At 37.9% G+C, this 14,286-nt stretch overlaps 1 protein-coding gene across 5 annotated transcripts in view; it reads left to right on the forward strand.

The window, feature by feature from the left end:
* RPTOR (regulatory associated protein of MTOR complex 1) overlaps positions 1-14,286 on the forward strand; it is a 508,936-nt gene that overhangs the window by 416,107 nt on the left and 78,543 nt on the right. For all 5 annotated transcript variants that reach the window (XM_078155853.1, XM_078155851.1, XM_078155852.1 and 2 more), the window contains 3 exons: positions 6,669-6,772; positions 7,451-7,634; positions 11,621-11,731. In XM_078155853.1, the coding sequence (XP_078011979.1) occupies positions 6,669-6,772; positions 7,451-7,634; positions 11,621-11,731 (399 nt within the window). The remainder of the gene's footprint in view (positions 1-6,668; positions 6,773-7,450; positions 7,635-11,620; positions 11,732-14,286) is intronic.

Here is a 14,286-nt window from a genome sequence, read left to right on the forward strand (position 1 = left end):
ATTTTTATTAATTGAGGGTAAAATACCATGCGGAGATTGGCAAGAGACACAGCTGATCCAGACAGTTGAGAGAACATCAGTAATCATAATCAGTAAATTAATAAGAGGATAACAAATGGATGGTAAGTGAAAAAAACTTCAGGTATATCTTTGGTGTTCTCATCAGTGATGATATTTGGAGTCTGACACTTAAATTTACATTGTATTATTTAAATAAATGGTAACAATACTTGAGAAAATGAAGTTGGGAAGAGCTGCTGAACCTTATCAAATACATACAGAAGGAAGCTGTGCTGAAGGGGACATAATTTTAAAGGGAACTCAGGATTCATTTTTCAAGATACCTCTAAAGGGGAAAGATTTCAAAAGAATGAAAAAAGTTGCACATGAACACTAATTTTAAAATGGAGACCAGGCATGCATAAGCAATTACTTATCCAAATAACATTTTCTTATCTTTATGACTATTTTCATAAAATGTAAGTTTCTATAGTGTGGAAAAAGCTTTAGACTCAAACAAAATACAGCTTTAAAATTGTGTGTGTGTGTGTGTGTGTGTGTGTGTATCTTTAGAAGTTTTTCAAACACAAAAATGTAATGGGCAATCCATCCATAACAGTAAGTATGTTTAATAATCTGTTTAACTACCATATTCTTCTTCTGATGGCTGCCATTCAGGGAACTCCAGGGTCTTGGAAGAAAAAAAGTTTGCAAGTGACCCAAAATAAAATGGAAAGATTCAGTGCTGATGTAAGTAGGGTACAGCCACAAAGATTTGTTGGGAGGTAAAGAATAGAAGGCATCCACAAGGGTTATATGTGATGAGAAAGGGAAATGGACCTATTACCTAAGAAAAAGGATGGATAACAGTCTGAGTGCTTCATTGATAGCCACAAGATACTAAAAGAACTTGATGGTGCCATTTATTAAGGTGGGTAAACCCAGGATAAAGTATACATAGAAAAACAAAAGCAAGAATTGAAAAGGAGGAAGATTTATGGATAAGTTCTCATCTATTCAGGTTCAAAGAGCACCTAGTTCACTGAGATCTGGAATCTGAAAATATCTCTTGGGCAGCTCCTTTTTATCCATACTTCTTTGTTGAAATAGATATTTCACTTTAGATCTTCCCTAAAATAAATATAGTCATTAAGTATTTCTGTTCCAAAAGACTGATAAAACAAAAACAAGAATAGGGATAGTAACTGGACCTGTGATTTCATTGGTTAAGGGAACTCCTTCCCATGCAGATTACCACCTTCTCTGAAATTTAAAGTATTAGAGAATTACCTAGAGCACTGAGAAGTTAAGTGACTTGTGTGGGATCACATGGGCAGTATATGTGTTAATGGCTCTGAGACCTACTCTCTAACCATGATGCCAAATTTAAGTCAGAGGTGTCATACACACAGCTTGACACTCCTCCCATGGAACCAGATTAAAATGTAATTGGGAAATATTTAACAAAATAAATATAAATACAATGAAACATAGATAATGTTAATATGTGATTTTCTGAGTCAACATATGCAGCCAGCAGAAATCCTCATGTATGGTGCTAGTACTCTAAGTAAAAAGTAATAGATGTTAACTGAACTAGTAAAGAGCTACTTGTCCTTTCAAATAACTTAAAGCAAAATTACTTTAGTTTACTTTCTAAAAGAATAGCAATGATCCAGCTATATAAGAGAAGCCAGGAAAAACCAAAACTCCATTCATCCAAGGCTGAAATCCTACTCTTTTGTGATGTTGGGAAGCCTTGAAGTAGAAAAGTGAGTTAAGAACCCAGTAACTCCTACTCATTTTTTTTGTTGGGACTTCATTGCAGATATTGTGGGGGCTGATGAATCCACAGAGTAGAATGGAATGGCATATTCAGAGTGGGATCATCTCCTGAGTGTCTGAGAAGTTTGGGTAATGAGTCAGTCTAAGGCAGTGATTGTTGGAGCTTTTATATTCCTTAAGTAATTGAAAGGTTGCTGAATTTTGGTGACGTTTTCTGGTTCAACAACGAAGTATTCCTCCTCTGCCTTCAACCACTTTTCTGAAAGTGTGGAGAAGAGCAGTCAAAAATTATTCCCAAATGAGCAATATGAAATGAAATGACAGTTTCTTAGTTTAAGTTTCTCCCCTTTATTTATCTGAAATATGATTCTCTTCAGACTTTGGGAGTGGAGAAGAGGGATGTGAGGTGATCGAGCAATTTGCATACTTAAGAGAAAATAAACTGAAGAATTTGACTCAAAAGTACTCATATTGGATAGGTTCCACTATGGAGATAATTCATTCCAGTAGGGGTGGGCAGTTGTTGTTTTTTTTTAATCACAATTTCCAGACTTACGGGCAAGGATTCAATTCTGTACACATTTGTTTAGTGCTTTTGTGTCTCTTACTGTGTCAGCGACCCAGTATACAAAGACAAAAATTAAAAGTCTCTGCCTTCAAGGAGCTTACATTCTACAGGGGAGAAAACCTTTATTTATAATATTAAGGAACTTTATTTCATTTGTGACCTTAGCAACCTCCTTTTGCTGTCCAAATAGCATTTTGTACCTCTCTGATGTATTATTTTTCTATTGTAATATTCTGTGTATGTGCCATATCCTGTGAGCCAGGGACATTGTCTAACCTTAACTTTGTTTTCTCCCCAATTCTGACTAATTCAGTGCTCTGTACACAGCAAGGAGACTTAATAAATGTTTGTTAAACTGAATCCTGGAAGCTCTGATGCTATTTAAATGAAGGATTGTGTAATTAATTTGTCTTGCATTTTAAATCTATGGACCTGGTTGTCTTTCCAAAGTTCCTAACTACTAATTGACATTTATGAATGAAGAATTATATTTCTTGGAAGTTGAGTTATGTATTCAAGAAGAAATAGAGATATGCAGGAAGTTGCCAAATTCAAGGTCTTGTTAAATAGGTTTTTTGGTTTGGTTTGGTTTGGTTTTTTTTAATCTGACATTCTCTGTTTCTTCAGCTGTGTCCCTTAAAACTAAGTCATCATTCTGTGTGGGTGTCATAGGTTCTTTGAAATCTAATGACTTTGGGTGGCCAGAGTAGTCTGAGCTCCTCCCCTAAAACTGTGCTGGGTGATTATTAAAAAAGAAAAATCTTTGCAAAGTCTAGGTTTTTAAAAAAGGTAATCTTCTTGCCAATAAACAGTCTTGTTGGTTTATCATTTCCCTACCCTTTATAATCCCAAAGCAGACTTCAGGTTTCCAGATCTGTATTAAATCCTAAAACAAAGAAGCCCTGTTCTCCCAGGTGCCACGTCTGAAGCTGGCACAGCTTTTTTTTCCCCTGTGTTGGAATTTCAAACCCTACAAGCCCCAGAGGAAGGAAGCTTTACAACACTGACTATTTTCCCATTATCCATAGGGTTTAGCACCAAAGCAAATTTGGTGGAAAATGTTTTGAGCCCATAAAATAGAGAAAATAAAAACAGAAATGAAAATGATTGACACTTCTGGTTTCTCCAAATGCTAATGGCAACACAGTTGGATACAATTATAGAAAGTCTTGGATCCTTTAAGTAGAGCTTCATGTGTATGACTCATTAATGAAGTAACTTCCCAGGATGGCTCCATCAAGCTGCTCCCCCAGAAGGCCTGAGGCTTAATTACCCTTCCACTTACTTCTCTAGTTACATGTCGCATATATTCAGATCAGAACATCCATAAGTAATTCCTGGTCTATACTCTTTCAACCAGGGGCAGGTATTCAAAATTTACTGTTCCTACTGTACCTAGATTTTAAAAAAAATTCAGGCATTATAAGCAAAAATCTCTGGTAAGTATTTTTGATGAAGAAAGAATACAGAAAGAAAAAAATTCTGTGGCATGAAATAAATTATTTTAAGATGAACAAGTGTTTTCTCACATCACTAAGTCACGGAATTGAGACACGAGAGCTTGTTTTGCGGTTCAAGATGAATTCTTTTTCTCTTCAAGAAAAAAAATACTAGAGAGCCCTTTATTGTAGTTGTTCCCCACAGCCCAAATTCTCCAAGGATTTTATAAATCTCTTTAGGGAGCTAAATGAATACAAATCAACTTCAATGACAGAGGTCTAGTTTGGGACATGGGTCCCAATTTCTGGCATAATTATAGTCTTAGGTACTATTTCTAATATATATCTTCTCTTTCTATTCCCAAATAATTATTTCCATGACATAGTTAACTTTGTCCCATTCACAGCAAAGGCAAAATAATTCTTAAAAATAAAATAAAATAAAAATAAATTAAAATAAAATATAAAAATAAAAAATTAAAATTAAATTAAAATTAAAATTAAAAAAATTCTTAAAAAAGCTATGTTTTCAGGAAGGAGCAAGAGATATAGTACTCATATGGCTTTGAACAAGAACAGAAGATAATACATTCGAAGGCAACCTCAGGTGCCCAGCTTTATTCTTCAGAGCATACACAGTCTGCTTTTTTCTTTTTGAAGAATACATGATGTACAGTATTATAATGAGTCTGCCACTACTCATGCCTCCTCAAAATGAGAACCACAATGTTCAAGAGGATTTGTCTGAAAGCTAAAGTGAGTGTGAGAGCTTGGACATCTGAGAGGGGGAAAAAGAGGAGAAATGAAAGTTGAGAATTTGCTCCAGACAAACCACTCTTCTAAAAGGGAGTATAGCCCTGGGAAAGGTAGGGATGGGAAGTAGCCTTAAATCAAGTACTTTCACTTATAGTATGTTTCAGTGGATTTTGTTTGCATAAGCATATCTTTGTCCTCAGACTTCAGGTGGCTTTCCATTATATTCTCTTACACTTATTCCACATCCAAATGCTTCCATATTTCTTTTGTGGGCACCAACATCCTTCTAGTCACCCAGTTTTTCAATCTCAAAAATTTCCTCAACTTTGCCTTTACCTTATTCCCCGTACCCAATTATGTGTGAACTCTTGTCAATTCTACCTCCACAACATCCCCCAAGGCTACCACCTTAGGCTGTCATGGTCTCTTACCTAGATCATTATGATAGTCTCATAATTAGTGTCTGCTCCAACATCTAATCCATCCCTGCACTGGAAGAGGTTGGACAGGGATGTGTCATACACATAAATAATTATAACACATGCTTGTATGTGATAGGGGCAAAGGAGAGTTTCAAACGAAGTACTTTCACAGTATTTGAGGAGGGACAGCTCACCGTTGATCAGGAAATTAGAAGCTTTCTCTCCACCCTTGTAATTTTGGCTTTGTTTAATTTCTAACTACTTTGTAACTTTTTTTTTCAATTCAACATATTTATTAAACACTTAATATGTACAAGGCACTGTGTTTAGTGTGGGGCATACCAAGTCAGTAAGAAAACAATCTCTGGAAGCTTGTGTATGCACAGATAAGTAAATGCAAAGTAGTTTGAGACAGGAAAAAAACATTTACAACTGGGTATAAAGCCAAGTCCAGGAAACAGCTAGGAGCCTGTTTGGCTAGAACACAGAGAGTGTATTGAGTAGTATCATGAATTAAAGCTGGAAAAGGTAAGTAGGAGCCAGATGGTAGAGGGCTTTAAATGCCAGGGTAAGATGTTTGAATTTTATTCTGGGGCAATAGAGAGCCACCAAATTTGTGTGTGTGTGTGTGTGTGTGTGTGTGTGTGTGTGTGTGTGTGTGTGTGTGCACAGGGCAGTGACATGTTCAAACCTTTGCCCTGGGAAGATTATTTTTGAAGCTAGAAATTAGAGGGGAGAGCAGTGGAAGCAAAGGAGGTTCCTTAGGAGGCCATTGCAGTAGTTCAAACAAGAGGTGATGAAAAGTCTAAACTAAGGTAGTACATAACTAGTTTGTTAATAATTGCTATAGTTAGGGCTTATTGGATCCCAGCTAAACAATTAGTAGATTGTAAGAACAGGGACTGCTTTTCATTTTATCTTTGCACACCCAGCGCTTAGTACAGAGTACTTAGTACTTAGCCTTGCACAGAGTATGCACTTAATAATTACTTATTAGATCAGTTTGGTTTAGAATTTAAAAACAATAAAGCAAGTAAATATCAAGAATTGCATTTTGTGAACAACTCATGTTTGTTTTTACAGACAAAATTCTTTTTAAAAATGCTTATTAGTATGTAGTTGTAGAGCCCTATAATGGAACCAATAACCTTGTACTTTTATCTTGTAAACTGAGAAGGGATTATTACCCTTGACCAATGCACTCCCTCCTCACCTTTACCTCAGAGAATCCCTCTCTTCTTTCGAGCCACAGCTCATGCACTCCCTCCTATGAAGTCTTCCCTGATTCCCTAAATTGCCAGTGCCCTCCCTTCCAAACTACATGGTGCTTAATGACTATGTAGTCATTTGTATTTATCCTTGCCATATTTATTCTGGATATATCCTTATATGCTGTGTGACCCTGGGCAATTCACTTACCCTCCCAGTTCCCTAGGCAACTCTGAAAGTCTGAAAGTTACCAAGAAGGTTCAACCTGCATGGTAGGTATAGGAAGTTTCCTCCACCAGTGGAATCACTGGTTCAGTCCCTCTCTCAGTCCTTCTGCTTACCTGTGTCCTTGTTATCTCCCCCATTAGAATGTAAGCTCCTTGGAAGGAAGGATTCATTATATTTGTGCCTGGCACTTAGGAGATTCTTAACAAATACCTGCAGATTAATTGATTAATCTTTCATACCGTTTGTCCCTTTTTTCTATAGGCCACTGTCAATGCCCGTCCTCAGCGCATCCTTGATACTTCTTCTCTTACTCAGTCTGCCCCAGCTAGCCCTACCAACAAGGGCATGCACATTCACCAAGTAGGGTAAGTTATCTTACTGATTTAGAAAAATAAATATGATTTATTTTTTCTTAGTACTTTCTCTCTCAGATGATATGCTCCCTTTTTATATTTTTGTGTATTTCTTCCCCATCTCCATCTTCCATACCCTTCCTCCCAGCAGGAGGAAAGTATATTTTCCTCCATTCCCAGAGTTCTTCTCCCAGTTGAGGTCAATCCATTGTTTGCATATAGTACAACAATTAAAGGTCTCCTTAGTGTTCCTATAAAATTGTAGAAGTCAACATCAGGATACCCCAATTAGAAAACTTACAGGAAGACTTTTCCCTGTGACAGTTTTGTACCTCAGGGAGCAATTTAGTTGCATGACAAATGCAGATAAAACATAGTAAATTATTCTGTATTCCTTACTGATAAGAATAGAAATGATTCATTTGTTAATTCAGTTAGTTCTTAGCCTACATATTGGTATACTAATTTTCTGTGAAAAAGACTTAGTTGGAAAAGGAATTAAAGTGTTCTCAGTAATAATAATGTTCAGTAATTTAACACAGTATATGCTGAGAGACTATAGGGGCTAGACCTAATGACCTCTTAGGGTCTCTATGAGATCTAGGTGGGGAGATAATGAAAGCTTTCATTTTAAGTAAGAAGTTTTATGTAAAACATCATATTCATCTCTTATACTTCTCCCTTTGGCAGAGGCTCTCCTCCAACATCCAGTACCAGCAGCTCCAGCCTGACCAATGATGTGACTAAGCAGCCAGGCAGTCGGGACATCCCATCAGGCAGACCAGCTAATGTGGGTGCCATGGGTGTGCAGTATACACCTCACTCCCACCAGTTCCCCAGGACACGAAAGATGTTTGACAAGGGCCCAGATCAGGTAAACAACAACCCCCTTTACTATCTGACAGAGCCTTCTGGGGGCTCATTTTCCTGTCAGTTTTTTACAACCATTCTAATTAGTTCATAGGTAAGAGCTGGAGTCCATATTTCTCAGGTGTTGGAAGAAGGGCATCAGGATTTAACTTCGTGTCAGTTTGTAACACACGGAGCTAGGATTACTTCCTACAGCTCTTTCAACTTTTTGGTTAGTCCATTTAGTCAGATTACCCCTTCCTTTCTTTGTCTTTTGCATACATATCTACCCTATTGTTTGAGCTATCATATCCTTTATGAATATTGCAGTGTGCATTTGTCTTATTGCTGTCACCACTAGTCTCATTTCTTCTGTTCTTGGCAACTTCCATAAAATAAACCCAAATAGTAAAATTGATTTTCCTTCTTCCTGAAGAAACACTTGGTATGGCAATGTTAACCACAGCTATTGAATAGAATTATTTAATCTGAGCAGGTTATTTTTTTTTAAACACTGAAGTCTTCTGCACAAACTGATACTATTTCCTTCTCAATACAGTTCAAAAGACATTCTGAAGAGAGAGCTTTCATGTTTTAATTTGCATGGTGAGGACGTGATTTGTCGGGATCATGTCTACTACATGATCATAAAATGATTCTTGAAAAATATTTTCTGGCTTCCTATGCTAAGGTCACTGGAACTAAAAAGAAATTTCAGGTTACACCAAATACATCTATGTAAAATGAGTGGGCCTGTAGTACGATTGTATTTGGTGATGCATTCTAGACCTCTGAACAGTGTAGGGGTCAGCAGAGTCGATTGATGAAAAGAGAAGAAGAATAACTGGGAAGAGAATCATTGTGCCCCATAGATTAAAAAGTAGCCATCATACTGGCTAAGCATGATGCCGGCAGGTGGTGGACAAAGTTTTACAAATGTCATTCTGCAACTGTACCTTGTTCCTAACTAAGAATACCACCTGCTACTCCATGCCTAGACTGCTCAGTAGTAGAGACTGCCAAATGGTACCAAGTGTGAAGCTTAGCTCTCCTGTGGATGAAACCTGACATAATGGCAGCTGCTGCTTCATCTGCCAATCTAATCAAGAAATCAAGCCAGATGTAAGTTTGTGTTTGTGTTTATCATTGGCTAACATTTCTGGACTCCAATTTTGGCATAGCTAACAACAGACATTTTGTTTGATTGTCCCAGCACAGACACATCACTAGAGTTGCTGCCATAATTAAGTTTTAAATCTTACCTGAAGAAACTGTTCTTTTTTATTTTATCCCCTCTTCTGGATTTTCCAAGTCCAGTTGCTTATCATTAGGGAATCAGTCAGTAAGTATTTATTAAGCAGTACTATGTTCCAGGCACTGTATTAGGTATTGAGGATATACATATAATAAAGAAAACAATCTGTACTCACAAGAATCTTATATTCTAATGTGGGAAGTAGCCAGCATATATATGAGTATAAACAGATTAAATACAAAGAATAAATAAAAGTGAGTTGAGTCAGTCAACAAAAATTTATCAAGGCTTTATTATATGTGCCTGTTAATCAAAGACAGTCCCTGCCCTCAAGGACCTTACATTCTAATGGGAGAAGACAGCACATAAAAGGATACTGAAAAGTAGGAGTGGAGGTGAGAGAAGGTACCCAGCACAAGGGATTGTGGATTCAGAAGTCCCGAGTGGGGCCCAGTGAGAAGTGAAAATAGCTGTCCTGGGCACTCTCCTTAAATGGAGGCTCTGGGAGAAACCTTCCAATCAGATTGAGGGGCTGCAGTACCAGAAGTACTTCTAAGGTGTGAGTGCCAGGGCTAGTTACATGCAAGTTATTTAGAGAAGGATGTCACTAGAAGTTGGGGGAATCAGGAAAGGTTTCATGTACAAGGTGATGCTTGAGCTACACATTGAAAGAAAAGGCAATTTTGTGAAGTGAAGATGAAAAAGGACTTCATTCCAGGCACAAGGGACAGCTGTTGCAAAGGCAGGGAGATGGAGTGTCATGAAGAACAAACAGAGAGGAAAATTAATTTGGCTGGATCAGGAGAGTGATGATGTGAGAGGGAGAGTGATGTTCAGTGATACTAGAAAGATAGAGTGAGAAGCAATAGGAAGCCACTAGAGTTGATTGAGTAGAGGAATCCCATGCTCAGCATCTCATACCCAAGGAAAAATCACTTGACAGCAATGTGGAAGATGGCCTGATGTGCAGAGAGACTGGAAGCTGTTCCAGTCATCTAGGTGTGAGGAGGGCCTGAATTAATGCTGTAATTGTGTGAATAGAGAAGGGGTCTGACAAATGGTGTGGAGAAAAAGAATGGCAACTGAAGATGAGATAGGTGAGGGGGGTGAAAAAGAAAGTGAGAGATAAAGAGTAGGTTGTGAACCTGGGAGACTGGAAGAAATAGGAAAGTTTGGAACAAGGAAAAGTTTGGGAACACCAATAGTGAGTTCCGTTTTGGACTTGTGGTGCTTGAAATCTCACTCTCTCTGACACATGGTACAGAATGTACAATAGGCAATTGTTGATGTGGAATTGAATGAAGCTCATAGAAGAGCCTGGGGCTGGGTATAGAGATCTTTGAGTCATCTGTGTAGAGCTGCTAATTAAACCTGTGAAAAAGCAATGAGTTCAGTAAGAGAGAGTATAGGAAGAGAAGAGTAGGGGGCCTAGGACAAATCCTTAGAAAAAACCCAGAGTTAGGGTAATGATATCGATGATGAGCTACCAAAGGAGACTGAGAAAGACAGCAGTCATACAGGTGTAATGAGAACCAGGAGAAAGTGGAATCACAAGAACTGAGAGGAGAGAAAGTGTCCAGGAGGAGAGGGAAGTCAGCAGTGTCCAATGCCCCAGGTCAAGAACAATTAAGACTGAGAGAAGGCCATCAGATTTGATAGTTTAGAGAGCCTTGAGGAAATCAGTTTCAGGTAAGTGATGAGTTTAGATGCCAAATTGCAAAGGGTGGAAGAATGAGAGAAGGAAAAATAGAAGCAGAGTATATAAAATAGGTTTTAGGAGCTTGGCTAAGAAAGAGAGGAAATACTTTGAAAAGTTGGATTTTAATGAAGGTTCTTTTAAGAATAGAGGGGAGAGAAGTGTGAGTGAAGGCTTGTGGTGGAGAAGGAACCAGTAGGTAGGGAGATGTTGAAGATTGAGGGTTGGGAGGGGGAGGAGTAATAATTAAGATTTCAGAGTATATCATCAAGGGCGCATGGAAAGGTTGTCCTAAACAAGGAGAGGGACTGCTTCTTTGTCAGAGCCCGAAGAAAATACAAGAGAATTGAACATGATGTCAGAGTGTTTTGAGATAAGAGAATGGAAGAAGACGTTTATCTCAGATGGCCTCAGTTTTCTCAGTAAAGTAAAAGGGCAGGTCCTCAGCTGGAGGTAGGCAGGAGTTAGAGGTATAGGAGTTTTTGAGGACAGGAGAGAAGGTTTGAAAAAGCCTTTGTGGGGAATGGAACCTGGAAGCAATTAGGGAAAATTCAGAGGATTGCCTTACTGAAGTAAAGGCCCAGATGAAATTGAACAGTATAAATTTATAATGTACCCTGTCAGGAGAAGTTGTGTGACTTCCTCCAGCTCTATTCAGCAGCATGTGAATAGGTGTTTAGAAGTTAGATGGTGTGAATAATTCAGGGCTATGATTTGGCAAGGGGTGTGTGGTAATAAGACAAAGGGGCAGGGAATCAAGGGTAGAGGAAAATGAAGTGAGAGGAGGAATAATGGCCTTTGAACTTACCAAGGGTGAATGTAGTGGAGGCATTAAGGGCAAAGAATGGGTTTAGGGGAGTTGAGGCATAGGGAAAGGTAGAATAATAGGTTATAATCAGATACAAAATATATCAGAATAATATCAGAATTTGTAATTGGGGAGATGAAACACGAAATAGAAAGGAGCAGACAGAAATGGTTTTTTAGATTCCAGATTGCTAATTATTTCTTTGTGCTTTCTCTCTCTCTCTTGCTCTCACTTTCTCTTTCCTCTTGGAAGACCACTGATGATGCAGATGACACTGTTGGACACAAAAGTTTCATTTCAGCCACAATGCAGACAGGATTCTGTGACTGGAGTGCCAAATATTTTGCCCAGCCAGTAATGAAGGTAACTGATGTTATTGTTGTTGATTTGCATTAAATGCCTGGTCCTATTCTGTTCCTCTTCAGATTCCCATGTCAGCAGATACCTGCTGTCACTCAGCATAAAGAGATACATTTAATACTCATGATGCTCCTTTCCTTTTTCTCTGTATATCCCAAACCCCAAAATATTTTCTCATACCTCTTTTAAATGTGGATCTCTTAACTGTATTTTAAAATTTGTTAAAGTCATATTTAAAACTTGATCCCTGTGAGCCAGTGTTATTCAGTCATTGACTCTTTTTCATTCTTAACAGAATAATTATGTACTTGAAATTATCCTGTGTTCAGAGTACCAGCTTAGATCTGCATCCTACTTCCTTCTTAGCTTGGCTGCTCTGTCTGTTCGTTGGAGAGGGTTGGGGGAAGAGCATGCTCAGTTCTGGAGTGTCAGAGAGGGGAGAGGCAGTGGGAGCCATCGCATTACATTACTGAATGGGGAGGGCAGGTCTTCAAGTAAAATGGAAGAATTATTTGTAACACTTAACACTGATACTATTGTGTCCAGCATGATTTACCAATTATATCTTAATTATGCAATACATGCATGAAGCCAGAGAGGTTGTAGCAACTCAGCTAAGTGCTCTGGGAGTTGTGCATCATTATTTTTAAATGAAGCCAGATTCAATCACCTTCTGACCCTATCTAAACAACACAGTCTTGTCATTCCTGTTCTAGCTAATGTCAAATGCTTTGTCTTCATCATCACTGAAAGTGGCACTGTAGGTTTTCTAGCTTTATGAACAATTGGTACAGCCTTAGGCCAGTCCACAGGCCACACTTATACCCTACTGGGGCCATTAAACTTTGCCACTTTTTTAAAAGAACATCTTCCTAAGGGCTGATTTCTAAAACATTTGGGTTATCCTCCCAGATTATCTTTCATCCTGCTCTAATTCTACAGCAGAGTCATAATGGGAGATTTTTGCCGCCATAATCATGCCTTCAGAAACAGGGTGATACAACAAACCCAGACTGCTGACATCCCTGCAAGACAAAGCAGGAGGTAGCTGGGCTTTTCTAGAAGAGCTCTTACTCCAATCCCCTTGGAGTGGAAACCCAGGAAAAACAGAAATGTCTGTGCCATGAGTCCTTTTATATCCTACTATTTTTGCTTTTTCCCCTCAATTTGAAATTCCTTCCTAAAATTAGTAGAAGAAGAAAACTTGCATTTTCCCCAACAGCATCCACAATTTCAATCTGAAAATAAATTTACATACTTGTATTCATACAATCAGGTAACTTTTATTGGAGTTTGAAAACTGAATTTCCTTTTAGTTTTCCCTTTGTCAATTTAAAAGTTGCATTGTATATACTTGTATATACTTGTATCTGCATGTCCAGATTCAAAATTCAATAATTCAAAATTTATTTGGTTCAAATATTGTTTCTTTTTCCTAAGCTTTCCTTATCTCAGCTGTCAATAAATGATATTTTGTTGAGAAAAAGCCCAAATAGAATCAGTTAGTACTTTAGCAAAGTTTTTAAAGTTTCTTTTATCTAGCTCCTTTTGCTTAGTAGGAGAAGTGTCTTTTCAGTAATGTTTTTCATTTTCTTAATGAGTATATCTTAAAACAAGCCCAAGGAAATCTTTGAGGCAACCACACCAGATAATGGTTATTGAATCCCAAGGTCAACAGAGCATCTCATCCATCCCACATTATACCTGGACTTGCTTACCTTTGGGTAGCTTTAGAGCTGACAACCAAAAAGAGAAGCTTTCTTCAATTACAAGAACATTAATTCCCATCTAAAAGGGGGAGGTAAAAATCTGAACTTGTGTCTAATGAGAACCAATGCTGCCTAAATTATAACAGAAAAGATTTTGAGGACTCCTAAAATATCTTAAGTACTGTGGATGGGGAAATAACCTTTAGAACTATGATGTTTTGGGTTTAAATGCTAAATGTGATTTCATTTAACTATTTAATGTAACTAAGGTTTAGTCTTGCCTTTTCCTTAAGTGCTTGCAACTAATGAGATAAATATGAAAAGGAATAAAATATAGTGCTAGCTAGCTTTGACATCTCATTAAAATTGTAGCTCCAAAATGTCCACATCTTTTTCTAGTGACAGTCATTGATGGACTTGCTTAAAGTCATAGAAGAGTCTATTCCACTGGCATTGATGATCCAAAAACTAAGCATGAGTCAAACATTTTGTTTGTTTGTTCTTAGCAACAACAGATTTGCCTTCCTAAAACATATTCTACTTTGGGCTGAAATTTGATTCATTTCTTAAGCATGTGTTAACTGGCAGCTAGAGAAATGCGTATACATCTAAGACTTAAAGTTTATCATATGGGGCAGCTAAGTGGCCCAGTGGATAGAGGACCAGCCCTGGATTCAGGAGGACCTGAGTTCAACTCCGGCCTCAGATACATAACACTTGCTAGCTGTGTGACCCTGGGCAAGTCACTTAACCCCATTGCCTAGCCAAAAACAAAAAAAGTTTATCATAGATAATCAACAATTCTCTAAATAGACATCTTTATGCAATCTTATATATTATTTCTGGTAA

Source organism: Phascolarctos cinereus, unplaced genomic scaffold (assembly GCF_003287225.1).
Source record: "Phascolarctos cinereus isolate Bilbo 61053 unplaced genomic scaffold, phaCin_HiC Scaffold_5;HRSCAF=322, whole genome shotgun sequence".
Classification (NCBI taxonomy): Eukaryota; Metazoa; Chordata; class Mammalia; order Diprotodontia; family Phascolarctidae; genus Phascolarctos; species Phascolarctos cinereus.